This window comes from Vulpes lagopus, chromosome 5, assembly GCF_018345385.1.
Source record: "Vulpes lagopus strain Blue_001 chromosome 5, ASM1834538v1, whole genome shotgun sequence".
Classification (NCBI taxonomy): domain Eukaryota; kingdom Metazoa; phylum Chordata; class Mammalia; order Carnivora; family Canidae; genus Vulpes; species Vulpes lagopus.
Window position 1 is genome coordinate 113,876,373 of NC_054828.1, and position 23,221 is coordinate 113,899,593.

The window sequence follows — 23,221 nt, forward strand, 5'->3', positions numbered from 1 at the left end:
AAGCAAATGCTGATGTAAAGATAAGTGCAAGTTTGTTTTTTTTTGGGGGGGGTTTATTTAGGTGATCCTAGGAGATAACCAGTAGAGAAGTAAGACAGAGAAGAGAAAGTAGCTAGTAAAGGTTTTCTTTTCTTTTTTTCTTAAAGATTTTATTTATTTATTCATGAGAGACACAGGAGAGAGAGGCAGAGACACAGGCAGAGGGAGAAGCAGGTTCCAGGCAGGGAGCCTGATGTGGGACCAGGATCATGCCCCGGGCTGAAGGCCCCAAACCGCTAAGCCACCAGGGCTGCCCTAGTAAAGGTTTTCTTATCAGACACTGTGGGTAAGCAAACTTAATTTCAATGAGGAACTCTGGAAGCCAGTGGAAAACATTGCCTTTTGTTGGGTAAAGGACCTGCTGTATTTATATATTAACTTCCATCAGTGGGAGAGTTCCTCCAGGCATGTTAATCCCCTCATACTTCTGGACTGTCCTGCAAATATCAAGGCAGTCTTCAGAGGCCAGAAAAAGCCCTCAGGCAAAGAAATGTAGATGCTAACAACTGGAAGCTGATCAGGGTGATAGCCTAAAGGCAAGATATTAATAGGGTCCTCTGTACTCTTAAGTCAATGAATAAGGTTAATATTGTGCCTACTATTGACAACAAGCTTTTTTTTCCACCTTAGTTTGGTTTTGAGAGTTTAAGTGTACACATATATTTTTTTATAACAATCCTATGTTTAACATGTGATTTGCAAATATTTTTTGTCCAGTGTGTAACTTGTCTTTTCATTTCTTACCAGTTTCTTATCTAGAACAAAGTGTCTAATTTTGTCATTTTTTAATGGCTTATGCTTTTACTGTGATGTACCAGACCATGAAGACTTTCTACTGTTTTCTTCTAAAGGTTTTTTGCTTTTATACTTTACATTTATATTTATCTTCCATTTCAAAATTTTTTTTATATGGTGTGAAGTATAGGTCAAGTTTCATCTTTCTGGCATATAGATAACCAATTTTCCCAACACCAAGTCTGTCCTTTCTTCACTGAATTTCTTTTGCACTTAAAAAAAAAAAAAATCAAGGGTGCCTGGGTGGCTCAGCAGTTGAGCACTTGCCCTGGGCTCAGGGCGTGATCCTCCATGTTAGGATCGAGTCCCACATCAGGCTCCCTGCCTGGAGCCTGCTTCTCCCTCTGCCTGTGTCTCTGCCTCTCTCTCTGTGTCTTTCACGAATAAATAAAGAAAATCTTAAAAAAAAAAAAATCAAATGGCCTTTTCCAGTATTGTACTGTCTTGATGACTGTGGCTTTAGAGTAATTCTTCAAATTGAGTACCATAATCCTGCAACTTTATTTTTCCTTTTCAAAAGTGTCTTGTCGGGCAGCCCGGGTGGCTCAGTGGTTTAGCGCTGCCTTCAGTCCAGGGCCTGATCCTGGAGATCTGGGATCGGGTCCCACGTTGGGCTTCCTGCATGGAGCCTGCTTCTCCCTCTGCCTGTGTCTCTGCCCCCCACCCCTGCCCCCGCCGTGTGTCTCATGAATAAATAAATAAAATATTTAAAAAAGCAAACAAACAAAAGTGTCTTGTCTATTCCTTTTGCCTATTCATATAAAATTTAGAATTGTCTATATTTACAAAAATTTCTGCTGGAATTTTGAGTTGACTGGGTAGATGGTATGTCTTTCTGTTTGTTTAAGTCTTTTAAAAATTTCATCACTGTTGGGTAGTTCCAGTATATAGATCCTATACATACGTTGTTAGTGTATACCTAAGTATCTCATTTTTATTAGAGATATTGTAAATGCTGTTTCCTAAGTATTCAGTTTCTAATTGTGCGGTGTTAGTAAACAGAACTGTGGTTGACTTTTGTGTTTTGACCTTGTGTCCTGTAACAGTGTTAGACTCACATTTTAGTTTTAGGACCTTTTTTTTTGGCTCCTAGAATTTGCAATTTCTACAAAAATAATCATGCTGTCTGCAAGTAGGGACAATTTTATATCTTCCTTTCCAATCTGTTTTCCTTTAATTTTTGTTTTATTTCAGTGGCTGAGACATGCTGTATAATGTTTAATTTTTTTTTAATTTATTTATGATAGTCACAGAGAGAGAGAGAGAGAGAGAGAGAGAGAGGCACAGAGACACAGGCAGAGGGAGAAGCAGGCTCCATGCACCGGGAGCCTGATGTGGGATTCGATCCCGGGTCTCCAGGATCGCGCCCTGGGCCAAAGGCAGGCGCCAAACCGCTGCGCCACCCAGGGATCCCCTGTATAATGTTTAATAGAAGTGCTAAGAATGGGCATCCTTGTCTTGGTCCCACTCTCAGGGGGAAAGCATATAGTTTTCTACCATTAAGTGTGACCTTAGCTATAAATTTTCTGTAGATGCCCTGTATCAGGTGGAGAAAAGGTTTTTTTTTCTAGCTTGTAGAGACTTTATCATCAGGAAGGGACATTGTATTTTGTCAGGTCCTCTTTTTGCATCTGATATAAATGTGGTTTTTTTCCATTGAATTGTTAATATGTTGGATTATATTGATTAATTTTCAAATGTTGAACTGGCCTTGCATTCCTGGGTTAAACTCCCACTGCTTCTGAGGTTTTTATATATTGCTTGATTCAATTTATAATATTTTGTTGAGGATTTTTCTGTCTGTGGTCATGAGAGACATTTGTTTTTGTACTGTCCTTGTCTGTTTTGGGTATTAGGATATTAGTGACTTTTCAAAATGAATAGGAAGATGTTCTTTTGTATTTTCTTGTAGCAATTATGTGAGATTGGTGTTATTTCTTCTAACACCTTTTCCATTGCTGTTCTTCATTTGTAATATTTTGTAATTATTTTTCCTTTCTGAAGAACTTTCTTTAGCAATTATTTTAGAGCATGTCTACTGGCTACAAATTCTCTTAGTTTTATTCAATTTCTAAAGGATAATATCCTTTTAATATAAAATTAAAAGCATTGCTCTACCATCTTCTGACTTCCATAGTTTCTCATGAGAAATCTGCAGTAATTCATATCATGGTTCCTCTCAAACAGGAGTTGGTGGGTTATGTTCTGTCAGTTGACTGCTTGTTTGTTTTCAAAAGAAAATTTCAACAAAGCCATACCTACTTGTCTATATATAGTTTGTGGCTGTTTTCATGCTGCAGTCGCAATGGTGAGTAGTTGTGACAGAGACCACATGGTTGGTAAACCTAAAATATTTACTATTTGGCTCTTTAAGAAAAAACTGGCTGATCCCTATCCTATGAGTAAAATGTTCTTTTACTCTGATTTCTTTCAAGAATTTTTCTTTATCTTTCAGCAATTTGATCATGATATAACTATTATCATGAGTTTCTTTGCTTTGCTTAGTTTCTTGAATTTGTAGGTATGTCTTTCACTGAACTTGGTAAGTTCTCACCTATTATGTCTTCATGAATTGTGTAGCACCACATCACCACATTTCTTTTCTCCCTTTGGGATTCTGAGCACATGATGAATGTTGGATCTTTTGTTTTTGTCCACCAAGTCCCTGAGGTTTTGTTCCTTAAAAAAAAAAAAAAGAAAGAAAGAAATCTCTCTTTTTTACTGTTCAGATTGGATAATTTCTGTTTGATATATCTTAAAGTTTACTGATTCTTTCCTCTGTCATCTCCATTCTACCATTGAGTCCATCCAGTGAGTCCCCTACCTCCCCTAATGAGTGTATAATTTCAGTTCTAATATTTCCATTTGGTTCATTTCATATCTTTTGTTTCTCTGCTGACACTTAAGATTTCAACTCTTGTTTCAGGAGTGTTTGTGATTGCTAATATGAGCATTTTTATAATCACTGCTTTAAAGTCTCTGTCAAGGGTGCCTTGGTGGCTCAGTGGTTGAGCGTCTGGCTTCCGCTTGGGTTGTGATCCTGGTGTCCTGGGATTGAGTTCCACGTTGGGCTGCCTGTGGGGAGCCTGCTTCTCCCTCTGCCTGTGTCTGTGCCTCTCTGTGTGTCTCTCATGAGTAAATAAGATCTTAAAAAAAAAAAATCTCTGTCAGGTTATTCCACCATCTGTTTCATCAGGTTACTGGCATCTGTCGATTGTCCTTTCCCTTGTGAGTTAAAGATTTTCTTGTTTGCCAAATAATTTTGTATTGTTTCCTGGATATACTGAACATTTTAAGACTTTGGGTCTTCTTTACATTTTAGATAATGTTGATATTTTTGTTTTAGCATTATAGTTTGGTGGATAACCTGATGATCCAGAATATTAATTTTTCAAGATTAATTTGAAAAGAAAGACAAAATTTAGAAAATTTTCATAAAGAACTTAGAGAGCTCCAGGAATTCTTAGACCCTACTTTGAAAAAAGTGATGTAGAGAAATAGCAGTGATGTAGACAAAAAGTAGAAGAAAGGATATAATATATGAGATATGTTATAAAGGATATTATGATAATATCTTTTAATTTGTGGTTAGCATTTTGCAATTTGTATTACTTAGTGAGAGACCAAGATTGGGGAGGAGGCAGTAAACTTAAATATCTTAATTTCTTTGTAATTACCGGCTCCTGATACCAACTCTTGTTTTTTTGATCTAGGACCTAGATTTCATTAAATTTTTGCTGTTTCTAGTTGGTTTTTCTTTTGGCTTTCTTCCTGTTTAAAATTTTTTCCTCTTGGTAAATTGTTAAGTAACCATTATGTATGTTGAAGCCTACTTAGTAATATATCAATGACTTAGGAAAAAGTCAGTCTTAATTATCAAAATAGTCATTGTAGAATGTTAAGGAATGTATTTACATTTAAATTTTCTTTAGGATATACTTATAACTAAAAAACAAAACAAAACAAAAGGATATACTTATAACTAAACTTTTGCCAGGTACCTTGTTTTAATGGATGTGTAATTTGTGTATTCTTCATTTAATTTGTGATTCTAATATTATTGAGACTGTGCTATATAAATCACTCTATGATTTACAATAATTTAATCTGCTTAGGGAAATTATTTATCTTATGTCCTTTGTCTAGAATTTTTTTCTTAATAGAATAAGGCAAAATTCAACTGAGATTATCACAGATTTTGCATCAGTAGGGTCTGTGTAATGGGGCATTTGTTTTCTAGCTTTTTAGGTGTGGAGATTTGGCAGTATGCATCTAAAAGCAACAATTATGTAAGAAGTTTAATGAAAGGAAAAAAAAAAGTTTAATGAAAGGGTGGAATTTTACTCTACTACTTCAGAGTTGTGCCCTCAAGCAAGTTAGTGTTTTCTAGCTTGTTTGCTAATCTACGAAATGGGGGTAGTAATGATACCAGTATCTAGGGTTGTTGGAAGAATTAAATGAACTAATACATGGAAAGAGTTTTAACAGAGTGACTGGCATAGTCTGTGACTGTCAACCCAAACTATTACCATATTGATAAAAAATTTACCTTCAGGAGTTCTTTGAATTTGGGGATGAATACCTTTTTGTTCAATATTGTTTAATAAGAAAACAGAAAATTTTATTTATATCTTTTTTAAAAGATTTTATTTATTCATGAGACACACACAGAAAGAGAGAGAGAGAGAGAGAGAGAGAGAGGGAAGCAGAAGGAGAAGTAGGCTCCATGCAGGGAGCCCCACATGGGACTCCTTCCCCCGTCTCCAGGATCAGACCCTGGGCTGAAGGTGGCGCTAAACCGCTGAGCCACCCAGGCTGCCCATATCTTTTATATATAAGCTAATAACTATTATGTTCTTTAATTTAACCTTTCTTTTTTTTTTAACCTTTCATTATAATTATTTTCTAAATTATATTTAGTAACATGTTTATCTATGTAAAACAGTAGGGATATAGGAAACTGTGTCCCAACTAAGCCAGGACTCTGCAGAGAAAATAAAGTTAGAAATAAGACATAGCCCCATATTTTCAGCACAGGAAGCAAGTGTATGAGCTCAGTTAATTATTGACTTTGTAGTATTTTAAAACCTATCAAATAAATAAAAGTACAGTGGTTTGTCTTTTTCTATATCAGGCTTCCAGTTTGTTTTTCTGATACTCTCTTAAATGTGCATATATAGCGTGGTTTCTTGTATTTCTTCATAACAGAATGATAAGCACTTGGTTGAATTGTTAAATTACAGTGGTTTAATATATCTTTCTTTGTTTCTAGAATGATTGAGGAAAGTGGGAACAAGCGGAAGACCATGGCAGAGAAGAGGCAGCTGTTCATAGAAATGCGTGAGTCTTGAGTGCTTCTGGATTCCTTGGTTCCTTGTTTGTATGTGTGGGGACGCCTTTTTTCCTTTTTCCTGATCAAGTCACAGCTTTAAGCATTAGCATGTTCCTTTTTTTTTTTTTTTTAAGATTTATTTATATCAGAGAGAGACAGAGAGTACAAGCAGAGTGAGGGGCAGAGGGTGAGGGAGTGGGAGAGAATCTTACGCTGACTCTCTGCTGAGCATGGATCCTGACTTGGGGCTCTATTTCATGACTCTGAGATCATGACTTGAGCTAAAATCAGGAGTTGGGTGCTTAACTGATTGAGCCACCCAGGCACCCCAAGCATTAGCATGTTCCAAGCTCTAGGAAGGGACGAAAGGGAGTTGAATCATAGAGTTGAAGGACCTCAAGCCAGAGCATATATTGTAATTGAGTTGACTTGAATTGCTTTCTTCAGCAAGATCATAAATACTAAAGCAGAAATATTACCTAAAAAACCTGGGAGTTTAAGATTTATTTTAAGGAAATCTCTACAAGTAACATGGACTCAAATTTATAATCCTGAGATCAAGAGTTGCATGCTCTGCCAACTGAGCCAGCCAGGTGCCCTAAGGTACACCAGTCAGTTTAGATCTCTTACTGTAACTCCATTGTTACCATGAGGTTGCAGGTGGTGATAAATAATTAATACATTATATAAGATACCTTATACTAGATACAGATTCTAAGATACAGAGAACTGAGTGTTAGGGCAACATTTAAAGCTATAGGGATAATTAAAAAAGCGCAAATATATATGGCTTGGTATATTACTTTGTGATACAATTTTAAATCTTCTGTTAAAAAATTATATTCTTCTATAAAACTTGAACAAAGAGAAAGATAGCTGAGAGGAATGGAATAGTTCCCAGTATTTGAATGACTATGTTGGTCTGCGATTACTTATCTATGTGGCCTGGACTGTGTGGCCTTGACCAGTGCACTCACATTTGGTGGATCACAAATTCCTTTGCCATGAATTAGTTATTGGTCTGTACCAGTGATCGTGATATCCTTTAAAAGCATTGTACTCTTTTTAAAAAGTGGGATCTTACAAAGACCCTTAACATGTGTCATAAAATTGGTATTGCTTGGTTAGAGAGGGGAGACAGGAGCCCTGCCTGAGATAGCTCCTGAGAAAATGGTAGAAACCTAGAGTTCTGCATATCACAGAGTAAAAATCGACAGATAAAGTCTCAAAAAATCAGTAGATAAAAATCAAGGTATTTAAAATCTTTGGAGTCTTAGTAATAGGAGGCAGATTTTGACTCAACTCAGATCTATGTTGTCCTGTCAAGCATAAACTAGGTAAATATTTTGTTGAAGATGTCAGAGAAGAAATTTTTGGCATTGGGTGGGCAGTCAGTTGGGCAATCTTTGAGTTCTGTAGTTCTGGTCAGTTGCTAGTCATCCAGGTCAGATACCTGCAGTCACTTCCCTCCACCTCACCTTCTGCCTCCAAAGTCGCAAAATGCAGCTGAGTTTAATCTCATACGGGAGTCTTGAGTGGTCTGTTCCTCATACTGTAGTGGCACTGAATCCAGGCTCTGCCATCAGACTGCCTGTGTTTAGGTCCTGGCTGTATAACCTTAGGTGACTTTACTTCATCTCTGTGCTATAGTTTCCTTGTCCATAAAACGAGAATAGTATCTACTTCATAGAATTATTGTGAAGATTAAATGAGATACTGTCACTTAGGCACATAGCACAATGCTTGACACAGAATAGTAGGTATTTTATGTGGTTAGTTGTGTTTAATATTTTTATCATCATTACTTTTCTGAACTAAAGCAATCTGTTTCAGATCTTTTCTTTCAGGGTCAACCATTTCAAATCTGTGATCTCTGATGCTGCCAGCTGAACTGTATAAATCTGTGTTACTTCCTTCTTAGATCCTCTCAGTTGCTCCTCATCACTCTCCCAAGAAAGCCCAAGCTCCTGGGCATGCCAGGCAAGGCTCTTCTGGCCTCTTTTGTCCTCAGTTCACAGGTTCCCGGTTCCCATCACACACTGTATGTGCCATCTCCCAAATGGATGATGCATTTGGTGTCTTTGTGACCCTACTCATGCCATTGGGCCCACCTTCATCTCTCTTGTTGTTCCTGCTTATGTTCAAAGGGGTCATCTTTTCCATTTAATTTTTAACACATTTATTGAGAGTCTATTATGTTCCAGGCACTGTTCTAGGTGCTGGGGATAAGGGGAGAACTGAACATAGTCCCTGACTTCTCTCATATTGCTCACATTTTGAGAAGGAGAAATGGACAAAATGAAGAAAGCAAATAAATAATAATTCCGGATACTAACAAGTGCCTGGGATGCCTTCAGTAAATAACACGAGCATGCAAGAGAGCACAACTAAGATAGATATTTGGAGTAGATATTGTGTATTCTGTGAAGAACTGGGTTTGCTGCTTATTAAATGTTATCATTTTGACACATAAACCTCAAATTGCCTTTCTCTGTAACAAACTCAAGTATATGGACAGTTTTGGAGATGTTTGGTAAATATAGCTTCTTGTCTCCCCTCTTTTTTCATGGGAAGAATTGTATTGGTGACAGTGGTATCTGCTGCTAAAAGCCCTACTCTCTCCCTTCCAATATCCTGCCAAATCTCCATTAGTGCCTTCTATAGATGTAAAAATCATCTTTTGCCAGCCTTATCATATGATTCTACTGTCTAGGTTTTGGGTTGATTTTATGTTAATTTTGAATCCACTGATCTTTCTCCTCTCTTTCATTAGTCTCAATGGGTATTTAATAGATTTTTACTTATATAGGTATATCCATCTTTTTGTTTTGTTTTGTTTTAAAGATGTCACTTTTTTAGAGCAGTTTTAAGTTCACAGTAAAACTGAGAGGCAGGTAAGGTAAGTTCCCATAGGATACGTGCTTAGTTTCCTCCTTTACTCCCCACCGGAAGGTAGACTCACTACAAATGATAGGCCTCTGTTGACAAATTGTTAACACCCAAAATTCGTAGTTTACATGAGGGTTCATTCTTAATGTTGTACATTCTTTGGGACTGTATGTACATATTTTTAAAGATTTTATTTATTTATTTGAGAGAGAGAGCCAGAGAGAGAGAGAGAGAGAGAGCGCACAAGTGGGGGTCAGGGGAGGAGCAGAGGGAGAGGGAGAAGCAGACTTCTGATTCGAGAATCATGAATGAGTATCGAATTTTATCAGATGTTTTCTGCTTCTCTTGAGATGAATATATTTCTCCTTTACTCTGTAAATATAGTACTGGGCTAGCAATCTTTCCTTAAATGGTCAGAAAGTAAATATTTTAGGATTTGCAGACCATATGATGAGTTCTCTGTCAGAGTGACTCAACTTTGCCGTATAGCTTGAAAGCAGTCCTAATAATTTAATAATTTAGTTAGGTTGTATTTTCCAATGTTGGATGACCCTTATTATTACTCCTTTCTATAATACTCTTAAGCCTTTCTGTTTTAATTTTTTAATTTTTATTTTATTTTTATTTTTATTTTTATTTTTATTTATGATAGGCACACAGTGAGAGAGAGAGAGGCAGAGACATAGGCAGAGGGAGAAGCAGGCTCCATGCAGGGAGCCTGACGTGGGACTCAGTCCCGGGTCTCCAGGATCGTGCCCTGGGCCAAAGGCTGGCGCTAAACTGCTGCACCACCCAGGGATCCCAGCCTTTCTGTTTTTAGACCGTACCTTTAAATTCCCTACTATTCTTTCTTTGCTTAATATTTTCTCTGGTTAGACTCTAAGTGCCATGAGAATAAGGATCACATCTATTTATCTTGGTGACCTCAGTAGCTCGATAGATATTTATTGAAAGAAGAGTGGAGTAAATTACATGGAAATAATTTGTTAGTTTACGATTCTGACATGATATAAAATTACTAAGAAAAATGAAAGGTGGTAAGTGAGAATAGTAGTTCTTAACTCTGGTGCAAAAGTATAGTTCCATCTATAAAATGCTTGATGCCAGGCCTCCCTGCTCAGAGATTCTGATTTTATTTTTCCTTTTCCAAAGTTTTGTCAGTTTCATTGGTCTTTTCAAGGAGCTTTGGCTTTGTTGGTCCTCTCCATATATCTTTGTTTCTGCCTCATTATTTTGTGCCATTGTGTTTATTACTTTCTTCTTTCCACTTCAGGCAATTCTCTTGTTTTTTCCCCTGACTTCTTATATTGGGTTACTTGGGCCATTTATTTTCAGACTTTTTTCCTCTCTTATGAAAGCACTTAAGAACTTCTTTCCTGTGATTTTCTATTTTTGCCTTCCATGTGTTCCAGTATATGCCATTTTCATGATTACTTCTCTGTGTTTTCTAACTTCTTTTAGGAATTATTTAGAAGTACTCTTTTAAATTTGCAAATCAGTGACTTAATTAAAAAAATATTTAGTTTAATTGGGATATGGGTCAAGGAATAAAGGATGTTCTAGAATCTTTGGTGATATTTTTTATATGTTTCTGTAAATATTCCATGTGTGCTTGAAAATATGCGTATGATTTTGTTATTTAGGTTTAGCTTGTTACATGTTTTATTCAGACCTTTTTTGTCCTTTCTGATTTGACCACTTAATTAGTGAAAGTTGTTAAAAAAAAACCTCTGCTATGATCATGGATTTTAATTTTTTATCCCTTAGTTTTGTCTGTGATTTGCAGCTTTTGTCCATAGATGCACATGCATTAAAGTATTACATCTACCTAGGAAATTGTTTTGTCATTATATAGGTACCCTCTTTTTCTACTAATGCTTTTTGCTGTGAGGTCTATTTTGTTGTTATTAATATAGCTGTATCAGTTTTCTTTGGTTAGCACACCTTAAAACAGTATCTTTTCTTTCTTTTAAAAACTTGTGTCCTTATGTTTTTTTAAATGATTGATTTATTTATTTTAGAGGAGGGGATGTAGGGGCAGAGGGAGAGGAAGAGAAGGAATCCTAAACAGATTCCATACTGAGTCTGGATCCTGACATGAGGCTTGATCCCAGGACCCTAAGATCATGACCTGAGCCAAAATCAAGAGTTGAATGCTCAACTGACTGAGCCACCCAGGTGCTCCCATGTCCTTATGTTTTATGTGTATCTCCTGTAAACAGCATAAGGTAGATTATTTAACAACAACCATTGTGACCGACAATCTTTGTTTTTTCACTGAAGAATTTATCCTGTTTAATTTTTTTATGAATATTTTTTATGAATATTGATATATTTCATTTTTTCTTCCATCTTGTTTTGTGCATCAGCGGTGTCCTTTCTCTGTTTTTTTTTTCCCTTCATTTCTTGCCTTCCTTAGATGAATTGAGCTTCCTTCCTTCCATACCACTTTTCCCTCTTCTTGGTTGTGAGTATTCTTTTTCCATCCTTCCATCCCACTTTTCCCTCTTCTTGGTTGTGTATATTCTTTTTCTATTTTTTTTGTGGCTACCCTAGAAATTCTAACATCAATTAAAATGAAATCCAGAGCTTATCAATATTCATAACTTTATTCGAAGTAATACAGGAATATTAGAAAGTTTTAGAGTATCCCTTTATGAGATATATGCTATTTTTAGAATTATTTTTTTAACATCACAAATTAGACTTTATTCTTTAGTATGATCAGTTTTCTTTTGTCTAACCTCTTTGATTATCACTTTTTTGCTTGCTTTGAAAATTTTAATCTAAATCTGGTGGAGCCAGTCATGTGTCCCTAACATTTCCCTTTGTGGGATTTTTTTTCTTTTTTTTTTCTAGCTTACCCACTGAGAGAGTCACCATTCTGTGGTCTGTACCTTCCTCTCTGTTGGGACCTCTGGCTTCATCTCTGATCCCCAGGGTTTCTAATCATACTGCCAAGAAAAAAAATAAGGAAGTCATTTGTGTTTATATCTGTTATTTATTCAGACTCCTATACTCTTGAAAAGTTTTGCTTATTAAAAGTGACTGTAAGTGTTTAGTCAGTTGAGTCTGCTTTCAGCTCGGGTCATGATCCCACAGTTTTGGGATCGAGTCCCACATAAGGCTCCCTGCTCAGTGGGAGCCTGCTGCTCCCTCTCCTCCCCGCTAGTCCTATCTCGGTCACTATCTTTGTCTCTCTCAAATAAAATCTTAAAAAAAAAAAAAAAAAGTTTGTAGGAGTTTCAGACAACTCAGAAATGTTACTATCCTTAAATTTACTTGATTTGTCTTCTCTTTCTCCTTCTCTCCTCCTCATGTATTAGTTAGATCCTTTTTAACAAAATACACTTATTTCTTTACACCTTCTCTGGGTGTGCTGAGCATCTCCACCGAATCCTCTAGCCCCTAGAATGCAGTTTGGGATCCTGTGCTCTATCTGAAGAAGGTTGCAAGCATCAACGTGTTTATACAGGGAAAGGAGTTGGTTTCCCCACTACTTTTATCATCTCCTTATATCAGCTTTTCCAAAATTATATAGTTTATGTAATATTTTTACTTTATTTGCTATATTTTTTGGGGAAAGCAGATTAGTCTTTTATACCAACAAAGAACTTTCTAATTTTCAGTTACTTATTCATTCAGTAAATATTTCAGGTGCTATTTTTATGATGTCCTAGTTTTGGGCATATAATAGTGAACAACAACACAGTAATAAAATAATCTCTGCCTTCATGAAACACTTATTTTCCTGAGAATGGAAATAAGAAATGATAGGGTGGGAGGAGCCATGATTGGGAAAGCACTGGGTGGAGGGTGGTCCAGGAAGGGATCTGGAAGGAAGCAATGTCTAGGCTCAATCAGTTCAGTGATGTGATGAAGAAAGGGCTGGGGCAGTAAGTAGCACTTACAAAGGCTCAGATGAGAGGGCTTGGCATGTTTGGGTAATTATATGTAACCCATACTGATTGGAGTTGGGTGTGAGGTAAAATTTGAGAGTTGCATGAGCCAGACCTTTTAGCTGAGTTGGATAGTTATGTGTTTCCCAAACCTAGCTTGATTATAGGACTCTCTAGAATGAAGTCTCCAGGTACCTCTCCAAGACTCTGATACAAGCTTGTGATACAAGCAGATATAATATAACCCTTCCATTTGATTCTTTGCTTCCCTTGGGATTCTGTTATACTATAGAGGTTGATATCCTAGTCTCATGAATGAGGAGAAGTATAATATAGAAAGAAGGGTTAATCCTTTCTTAGCCTTTCCCTATACTTCTTGGGTACTCAGTGGTTTTAGATGGTCTCCTCTGTGTCCAGGAGGTTCCCTGGGCTCTCTGCTTTTGGCTAGAGTTCTGCCTGTGTGGTTAGGACCCTTTGTGCCGTATCTTGATGAGCTTGAAATATACTGTCTGACATTAGTGTATTTCTTATAATGAAATATTCTCAAAATGAGTGAAAATGAAGAGTAATTTTTTCTAGTTCACAATACCCAAAGGATTAATATAATCATTTTAGTTTCTTCACTGGGGCTTTCTGTTCTATTTTTTATGTGCCAAATTACCATATTTTCTGATCAGGAAATCAACATGACACTTACATAAGGGAAATTTTTAAAAAGTAAAGGCTATTTTTAGAGCAGTATGAGGATTTTCCTTATAGAAACCAGGAAAGATGAGTGCTTCAGAAGAAGGTAAATGTATGAGAAGTTTGGGAACCTGAGTGGTTGAATATTGGTACATTAAGATTTTAATAAAGTTCTACAGCTATTGATTATATCATCTTGTAGAAATTATTTTGTATTTTTAAAAAGATTTTATTTATTTATTCATGAGAGACACAGAGAGGCAGGACATAGGCAGAGGGAGAAGCAGGCTCCCTGCCAAGAGTCCAACACAGGACTTGATCCCAGGACCCCGGGATCATGCCCTGAGCCAGAGGCAGATGCTCAACCATGAGCCACCCAGTGCCCCTTGTTTTGGGATTTGGACTACTATTAGACTTTTAAAATGATATTATGGCCAGGGTTCCCTAAATTTCTGAAACCTGTGCCATCCCATTCTTATTTCTGCCTTTTCCCACTGGGTTATATTATTATTTTTTTAATTTTAAAAAATATTTTATTAATTTATTCATGAGAGACAGAGAGAGAGGCAGAGACATAGGCAGAGGGAGAAACAGGCTCCCCATGGGGAGCCTGATGTGGGACTCGAACCCAGGACCCTGGGATCATGACCTGAGCCGAAGGCAGACGCTCAAACACTGAGCCACCCAGGCATCCCTCCCACTGGGTTTAGAGGGATGTATTTTCATAGGGAAAAAAATGACAAAGGAAAACAGAGTGATACTTGGATCTTGATTAGCACCTAAAACCTTAAAGTGGAGATTTCTGGCAAACTTGGCTGGAGCTTGCAGAGTTTCCCGTTTTCTTCAACTGGTTCACTTTAGACATTTGTGATATTTGCCCTGTTTCATTATGCAGTACCTAGATCTGGCTTTACCAGAGGAAGCATCTGAAGAGAGTGAGTTACATACCACGTGCACTGAGTTTTTCCTATACCTTCTCCATGAGCAAGCAAGGCCTGATAACTGTCCTGTAGTCTGATCCATCAGATTAGTACTCTTTCTGTTTAGTTGATGGGGATAGGACTTTCCTTTCTCAGCTGCTCACATAGTTTTCCTCTATTTCCCACAGAAGTAGTATAAAAGGGAAGATTCGCTGAAGTTATGAATGTTCTCCCTTAGAATTTTTGTTAGGCTGGCAGACAGGATAATGTAGGCAAAACTGCTAGCATGGTCCTGAGCACGGAGTGGGCACTACTAACCTTTCCTTATCCCTTTTGTTTTCTCAGAAGAAGACCTAGTTGACATGTTAGATATAGCCTGCGTACATGCTGTGGAAAAGAGTCACTTCCCAGCATTTAGAAATTCCGTGGTAAATCCAGCTGAACATCTTGTTTGTACTTTTTTCAGGTGCTCAGAATTTTGATGTCATACGGCTATCAACTTATAGAACAGCTTGCAAATTACGATTTGTACAAAAACGATGCAACCGTAAGTCATTTCAGCTAATTTCTGTGATAGCTGGATAGTGCTCTCAAAACTAAAAGGTTTTAGTATCTTTTAGTCATATTGTAATGTTAATTAAATTTTTTTTGTCCTAAGTGTTTATTAAAATGTAAAAATTAGTCACGGAAAGAACTCATTTTACTCTGTGTGTCCTTCAAAATGTTTGCCCAAATACAATAATGTAACTGGTTTTGAGGGTGGCATAGTATTAATGTTCTTTAAATGAGAGAATTGATTTCTCTTTCTCACCTTTGTATGTTTAAAAAATATACAAAATGAGTATGACAATCAGCTTCTGGAAAAAAAGAAAAACATTAGTATTTTGATGGAAGTGTAGTAAGTTAATTTTCTTGATTAAAGTGAATACAACACAAATCAGCCTTTTTTTAATAAGTAATCACTATGAGAATTGCTACTTATAAGTAAATGAAATATATGTGTATGTATGCATATGCATACACATGCACACAGGCATATAAAATCTTCCTCTCTTAATTTCCATGAAGATTAACTTATGACAGAATTATTGTATTTTTCTTGTGTGTGTGTGTGTGTGTGTGTGCATGTGTATGTGTATTAATGAAAAACTATTTTGTGTAATGGAAAGAACATTGGCTTTTGAATTGGAAAAATCTTAGTTTTAGTCCTGGTTTTGACATTTACTCTAAGCATGTGATGTTGGGTAAGTCACTTTAACATCTAAATACTTCAACCCTACTTTAAGTGTTACTCAAAAATCCTTGCATGAAATTCTCTTTAGAGAGTTTACCATGTCATGCTGGACTGAAGTCTCTGGTTTTTCTAAAGCATTGTTTTTCAAATTATGGGTTGTGCCCATTAATGGTTCATGAAATCATTTTGATGAGCTGTAGCCAGAATTTAAAACATGTAATAGAGAAAAAAAGAGAAGGAAAAAAAAAATCAGAACACAAATTATGTGATAAGGTTAAAAGTATTTTGTGAAACTTTTTTTTTTATATATCTAGAAGAGTGTGTGTGTGTGTGTTGATTTAAATATATTTCTGTGGGTTGTGGTAAAACCACTGTCAATTTTAATAATTGACAACTACAATTTTAATAATTCTTCCTGTAATTATTCTTGGGAACCAGTAGTCTATGTGTGGAGTGTTGAGAGTCTGAACCCAGGCTATTGGCATTAGTAATTATAGTAAAAGATGCATTGTTCTAGAAGTTTTATTTTGTCACATATGATTCTTTTTAATAAGCCTTGAATTTTTTTGTTTGTGAGTGTACAGTTTAGGAGTAAAATTTTAGTTTTGTCCACCTGTATGTTCTGTTGTCCCTATACTGTTCATTGAAAAGGCCATCCTTTTTTCTTCACTGCCCAAAAATCTTTCCTCATACTCATTAGGAGAAATATGTAAAAATGTTCATAGCAGTTTCCATGTATGAGAACTGCTTTTGGACTCTGTGTTCCGTTGGTCTGTTTGTCCTATCAATAACCACTATTATAGCTTTATAAAAAGTCTTTTTTTTAAAGATTTATTCATTTATTTGAGAGAGAGTGAGAGTTTGGGGTGGGGGTCAGAGCAGAGGAGAGGGAGAGAGACAATCTTAAGCTCCATGCTAAGCAGGCAGCCCAACTCAGGGCTCGATTCTGACCCAGAGATAATGGCCTGAGCTGATACAATATCAAGAGTTGGACACTTAACTAACTGAGCCACCCAGGCACCTCCTTTTGTAGTAAATCTTAACATCAAATAGAGCAAGTCTGTCTACTTTGTTGTTTTTCTTTTTAAGATTGGGACATTTTTGGCCTTTTACATTTATTTTCATATAAACTTTATTTTATTTTATTTTTTTCATATAAATTTTAGAATCTGATTATCAGGGATCCCTGGGTGGCGCAGCGGTTTGGCGCCTGCCTTTGGCCCAGGGCGCGATCCTGGAGACCTGGGATCGAATCCCACGTCGGGCTCCCGGTGCATGGAGCCTGCTTCTCCCTCTGCCTTTATCTCTGCCTCTCTCTATCTCTCTGTGACTATCATAAATAAATAAAAATTAAAAAAAAAAAAAAAAAAAAAAAAAAAAAGAATCTGATTATCAATTTCTACTAAGAACAAACAAAATGAAACAAAGAACTCTGCTAGGATTTTTCCATCTTTATTTCTTTTTTTAAGGTATAATTTATATATAGTAAAATTTATCCCTTTAACATACAGCCCTGTGGCATTTTGTTGGGACTGCACTGAATCTATAGGTTAAGTTGGGGAGAATTGATATTTATAGATTTATTTTTTCATAGAGACATTACAGTTCTTCCATTGGATTTGTTCCTAAATCTTTGATAATTTATGCTATTATAAATAATATTTTAAAATTTCATTTTCTGTTGCTAATAGAAATATAGTAATTTTTATGTCTTATATATAGCAATAATTCTAGACTCAAATATCAGTTTTAGTAATTTATCTAATGAATCTGATTTTCTATGTGTAGAATTTTGTCATTTCTGAATAATGACAGCTATATTTCATTTCTGAAATTCACATGGGTAATTACTGCTTATTTATATTGGTTAGGACCCAAAGTACAATAGAAATGATAATAGTGAGCATTTCTTTTTTTAAGATTTATTTATTTATTTTAGAGAGAAAGAGAACGCGGGTGTGTGAGCAAGGGGAGGGGCAGAGGGAGGCAGAGAAAAACTCAAGTAGACTCCCTGCTGAGAATGGAGCCCAGCAGGACCCTGAGATCATGACCTGAGCTAAAATCAACAGTTGAATGCTTAACCAACTGAGCCGTACAGATGCCCCATTTCTTTTTTTTTTAATTGAAGTATAGTTGATACATGTTACATTTGTTTCACATATACAACATAGTGATTCTACAACTCTGTGTGTTAGCTATGCCTACTGCAAATGTAGCTACCATCTGTCACCATACAATGCTATTACAGTACCATTGACTGTATTCCCTATGCTTTTCTTTTTTTTCTCATGACTTATTCATTCCATAACTAGAAGCTTGTATCTCTCATTCCCCTTCACCCATTCTGTCCATCCCCCTACCCCCTCCCTCTGGCAATGACCAGTTCTTTGTATTTAGGGGCCTGTTTCTGGTTTTTTGTTTATGTGTTCTTTTGTTTTCTATATTCCACATATAAGTGAAATCATATGGTATTTGTCTTTCTCTGTGTGACTTATTTCACTTAGTGTGATACCCTCTATGTCCATCCATGTTGTTGCAAATGGTAAAATCTCATTCTTTTTATATGGCTGAATAATCTTCCATTCTATATGTATACCACATCCTCTTTGTTTATTCATCCATCAATGGATGCTTGGGTTGTTACTGTATAATGACTAATGTAAATAATGATGCAGTAAACAAAGAGGTGCATGTATCTTTTCAAATTAGTGTCATTTTCTTTGGGCAAATACCCAGTAATGGAATTACTGATTCATGTGGTATTTTTATTTTTAATTTTTTGAGGAACCTCCTTCTTGTTTTCCATAGTTACAGTACCAATTTATATTCGATAGTGGGCATTTCTTATCTCATTCACAATATCAGAGGAAAGGCTTTCAACATTTACTATTAAGTAATATGTTTGCTGTAGTTTTCAGTAAATATCTTTAGTCAGATTAAGGACATTGCCTAGTACTGTGTTTTTTCATTTTTGAATGTGTGGTCTTTTTGATAATTGGTAACTTAATTTCATTTTGATCAGAGAGCATGTTTGAAATGACTTGAATCCTTTGAAATTTGCCAAGATTAGCTTTATGACTCAGGATAAGGTCAATTTTCATACATGATGTTTGTGGTCTTGAAAATAGACTATATTCTCTAAACACTAGGGGCAGGATTTCATATTGTGCCCATTATGCCTACTTTGCCTGTTGTAAAGTTTGATTGTCTACATCTGTATTTATGCTTGTATGTTTGCTCTACCACATACTGAGAGAAATGTATTAATACTTAATACTTCCCACTAAGCTTGTGAATTTGTCTCTGATGTTCTGTTAAATTTTACAATATATATATTTTGAGGCTGTTGTAGGGGAGGCAAAACTTTACCTCTACCCTCTTAAGGTCTCTGGTTAGGCCTGACAGTTAAATTGACATAGGTAGATTAGCAGAAGAGCACACAGATTTTTACATGTACCTGGGAGCCCCCATAGCAAAGTGAAGACCCGAAGGAGGGACGAGGCCTAAGTGCTGATATACTAGGGAAGAAGGAGTAGGGATTGTGGAAAATAACTAAAATATATGGGGAGTCTCAAGGAAGATAGGGGTTATTTTAACAAAACCCGTACAGATTTCTCTTGGCCTCAGTTCACTGTCTTCAGGGATAAGAATGTTTCTTTCCTTTTGGAATAGGGAGGGCATCTTTCACTTGGGAGTTTATTTCCTCCTTTCAGGAAGAAAAAGGAGTTTAGCATGACCTTCTTGGCACCTGCTGTTCTTCAGGTGTCTTTAGCTCAAAATAATCCTTTTTTTTTTTTTTTTTCAAAATAATCCTTATGCTAAAGTGGCATATTTTGTATTTGGGGATCTTATTTTGCCACCCTTCAGTATTCTGTTAGATGTAAATAAATGAAAAGTTCTTAGACCTTTCTGATGAATTAAAACTTTTAAGTTGTTGACTGTTTATTTTCTTTGTGTTTTAGTCCATCTTGTGGATATCTGGAACATGATTGAAGCCTTCCGAGACAATGGCCTTAATACACTGGACCATAGCACTGAGATCAGTGTGTCCCGCCTCGAAACAGTCATCTCCTCTCTCTACTACCAGCTGAATAAGCGCCTTCCTTCTACTCACCAAATCAGTGTGGAGCAGTCTATCAGCCTCCTCCTCAACTTTATGATTGCTGCATATGACAGGCTAGTACCTTGCATGCTTATTTCATTTTAAGAATGTCCCTTAGTCATCCTTCTTCCAGATTGCCTTGCTGAGGGCTGTCAACTTAGAATCACAGTTAAAAGGGAAGTTATTTTATGTAAATTCCTTCTAAATACTCGTTAGATGCCAGTGTGACTTACTGTCCTTGGGCATGTCACATATTAAGTTTTATAAAATTATGGAAAAATCACAACACTGAGACATATTGTTTGGTAAAATTATAAGTACTGTAGTATAGCTGTTCTCTATTCGGAGAAGTATAGCTAAGTTATGAATTTGACTATGAGGTATTCTATTTGACCTTAAAGCTAACCTTTCTTTACTCTGTAATAATAAATGCCCCTTGACTCTCTACTCTTACTTTCTTCTCATTATGTCTAGGATACTATTTTAATTTTTTTCAGAATAGAACGTTGTTTTTACACTTTATAACACTAGAATAAAACTATTTAAATGTACTCCAAATTAAAACAGAAATGATTTGCTGTTTTTGTATTCATGGAGAGTGAAGTTAGTATTATAAAAAATGAAAAGAAATCATAAATGATGGAACCACGGAAGTTAATGTTTATATTCCAGGAACCAAGAGTTTAGGTTTTTTATTTCTGCTATAATGTTGGTCATCCAATTTGGATGGGTTAATTCTTTCTGCTTTTTTTTTTTCTTTCTGTAAACCTACTTTCAGTTTATATATTTGTAAAATGTTACTCATTACACTTTATAATATTGAAGACTGTGAATTAATAAAAGTCTGCAAGTGTCAAAGTCAAATCACAGTGTAGGTACTCAATTCACATTTTATAAGATGTTATCCAATTTTATAAGATGTTATCTAATTAGATATTCTATCCATTTAATAAAACATTATTTTGGGAAATTTGAATTTTTAAAATAAGAGTATATATTAGACCTAAGTCCCAGAATTTGAATGCTGTTTTTTTAGTAATTTATTTTTTATTTTTTAAAGATTTATTTATTTATTTATTTATTTGAAACACAGAGAGAGGCAGGGACACAGGCAGAGGGAGAAGCAGGCTCCTCACAGGGAGTCTGATGTGGGACTGAATCCCTGAACTGGGATCATGCCCTGAGCCAAAGGCAGACACTCAACTGCTGAGCCACCCAGGCATCCCTTTTTTTCTTTTTTTTTTTTTTTTAGTAATTTAGTTTAGTGAATCCGTAAGGTTGATTTTATACTGTTCAAAGAATGACTCTTTTGATTTGAAGACCCGTAGTAAAAATGGTTATTTTGTGGTGAATAAGCAGCACCTTATCATGACACTAATTCACTGAGTAAATCAATTAAGGTTGTGCAACACAGATTAATTCAAGAAACAATATTTTTACAAAATCAGAAATAAAAGTCATGTTACTATTTAAAAATGATAAAGCAGAGATTATAAACTTTGATTCCTGTCAAATAAGTTATCATGTCAAATAAGTTAAATACTATGGGTAAGGAACGAAGGAGAAGGAAGAGTAAAGAGATAGCAAGAGACAATGGGAAGACCAACCATAGGAGAAGATACAGAGGTGTTCTGGTACATAGTTACAGACAGCTGGACACATCCAGATAGAGACAAAGGAAAAGAATAAGCAAACATAAATCACATGAAGACAGATCAGTAGATGAGTACACTGCAGAGAACTAGGAAAAACAAAAAAAGATGAGTGAGTTTAGAAGAGGAAGGTAAATTTGGTAATTCTCATATCATAATATCCTGTTGAAAACTTTGGCCAAGGGCATCAGAATCAATGCTCACATCATTGTTAACCTAGAAATCATATATTTATGAAATATGTATATATATATGTATATATATATATATTTGTGATAATATCTTGATTTCCTCTTCAGTAATTTGAAATTGTCTTTCATGTCCTGGAAAAATGAAAGGATCTGGTTATGGGGTTTTATTTGTGAAAATCATAGCATTTTGTTGTGAAATATTTCAAATATTAGTCTTTTTATTGATTGGCTTCTTTATTACTTAGACTGGAGAGTCCTTTTGATATACAGAATATCTAGTTACTGACTTTACTTAATCTTTTCAGGTTTCATATTTCATGATTCCTGAGTTAAAATTTGAATGCAACACTTCTTTAATTATCCTTAAGTCACCTCACCTCCAAATTCACAGTCAAATTTTTGGCCAGGTTGTTTTCTGGTCATTATAATGGATTATAAGACTGTAAAACTATTTAAGAAACAAATAGGATCTAAACTTCTCTTTAAGTGTGTATTTAATTAGGAATTAATCTTTTTAATGCCAAGGGTTTAAAATATTTTATATTTGACAACTAAAAACACAGAGAACAGTAATGTAAGCATCTTTGTGTAGGACATTAGTAGAAGCTATGAGGAATAGTCAAAACATTTGGATAGCCTTATTTTTTTCCTTACCGGGTCCTCAGGTATGACAGTATCGGTAGTCATGTGGTCTGGTCTGAAGGTACAACAGAGGATGCTGTGACCAACTGTTTCTTCTTTTTTTTTTTTAAGAGCAGGGATATTGAAACTTCCAGCATGAGGGACAGGAAATCTCCCTTACTCTTTATCAGTTGAGCCAATTTCATTGTTTAGGGCTTGTGATTTACAAACTGCCTTTCCATCTTTGACATCTGTAGTATTAGGTTGGTGTTTCTAGTTGCAAGCAGTAGAAAACCTACTCACATGGGCTTTTGCAGTAACTGTAATATTGGCTCACATCACTGAGGAGCCCAGAGGCAGGCCAGCCCTCAATCTGGCTTGCATCAGAGCTCTGGCTTCAATTCTTCACTTCGTAGTGGTTGTGGTTTTGTGTTCCTCTTATCTCAGCTTCATCCTTTTGCTACTTCAAAAAATGCCTGCTGTCAGCTATTCCATGCTTCCTCTTTCAAGTCTAGGTAGCTGGAGAGAGCCGGTTTCTTTCTACACCAAACAGAAGTATCTGAGCCTCCCTCCAGACACGTGTATTTGGGCCATGCTTGTGCAGACGTTATACTTTTTAGCTCAAACAGATCAGGATTTGTGTCTCTGGAGCAGAGGGTGATTAAATTCTCACCCTCACTACATGTTGCCTCACAGTGGAGGGTGATTGGACTCGATATGAGGGAGATGACCATATGTCCACCATGAAATTCTTTGTAGTGCGTCTAAACTTGGGGCTCCCTTTTCTGTTACGTGGCCTTCCCTGCATTCAGCTCCTTAAATCTGAAACCTGTAAGAATGACTTACACCCTTCCTTCTCTCTC

The 23,221-nt window shown here is 36.0% G+C and overlaps 1 protein-coding gene across 12 annotated transcripts in view; it reads left to right on the forward strand.

Annotated features, from left to right (window-relative positions):
- DTNB (dystrobrevin beta) overlaps positions 1-23,221 on the forward strand; it is a 234,984-nt gene that overhangs the window by 22,229 nt on the left and 189,534 nt on the right. For all 12 annotated transcript variants that reach the window (XM_041756399.1, XM_041756402.1, XM_041756393.1 and 9 more), the window contains exons 2-4: positions 6,107-6,174; positions 15,025-15,105; positions 19,755-19,968. In XM_041756399.1, the coding sequence (XP_041612333.1) occupies positions 6,108-6,174; positions 15,025-15,105; positions 19,755-19,968 (362 nt within the window). In that variant the 5' untranslated portion in view covers position 6,107. The remainder of the gene's footprint in view (positions 1-6,106; positions 6,175-15,024; positions 15,106-19,754; positions 19,969-23,221) is intronic.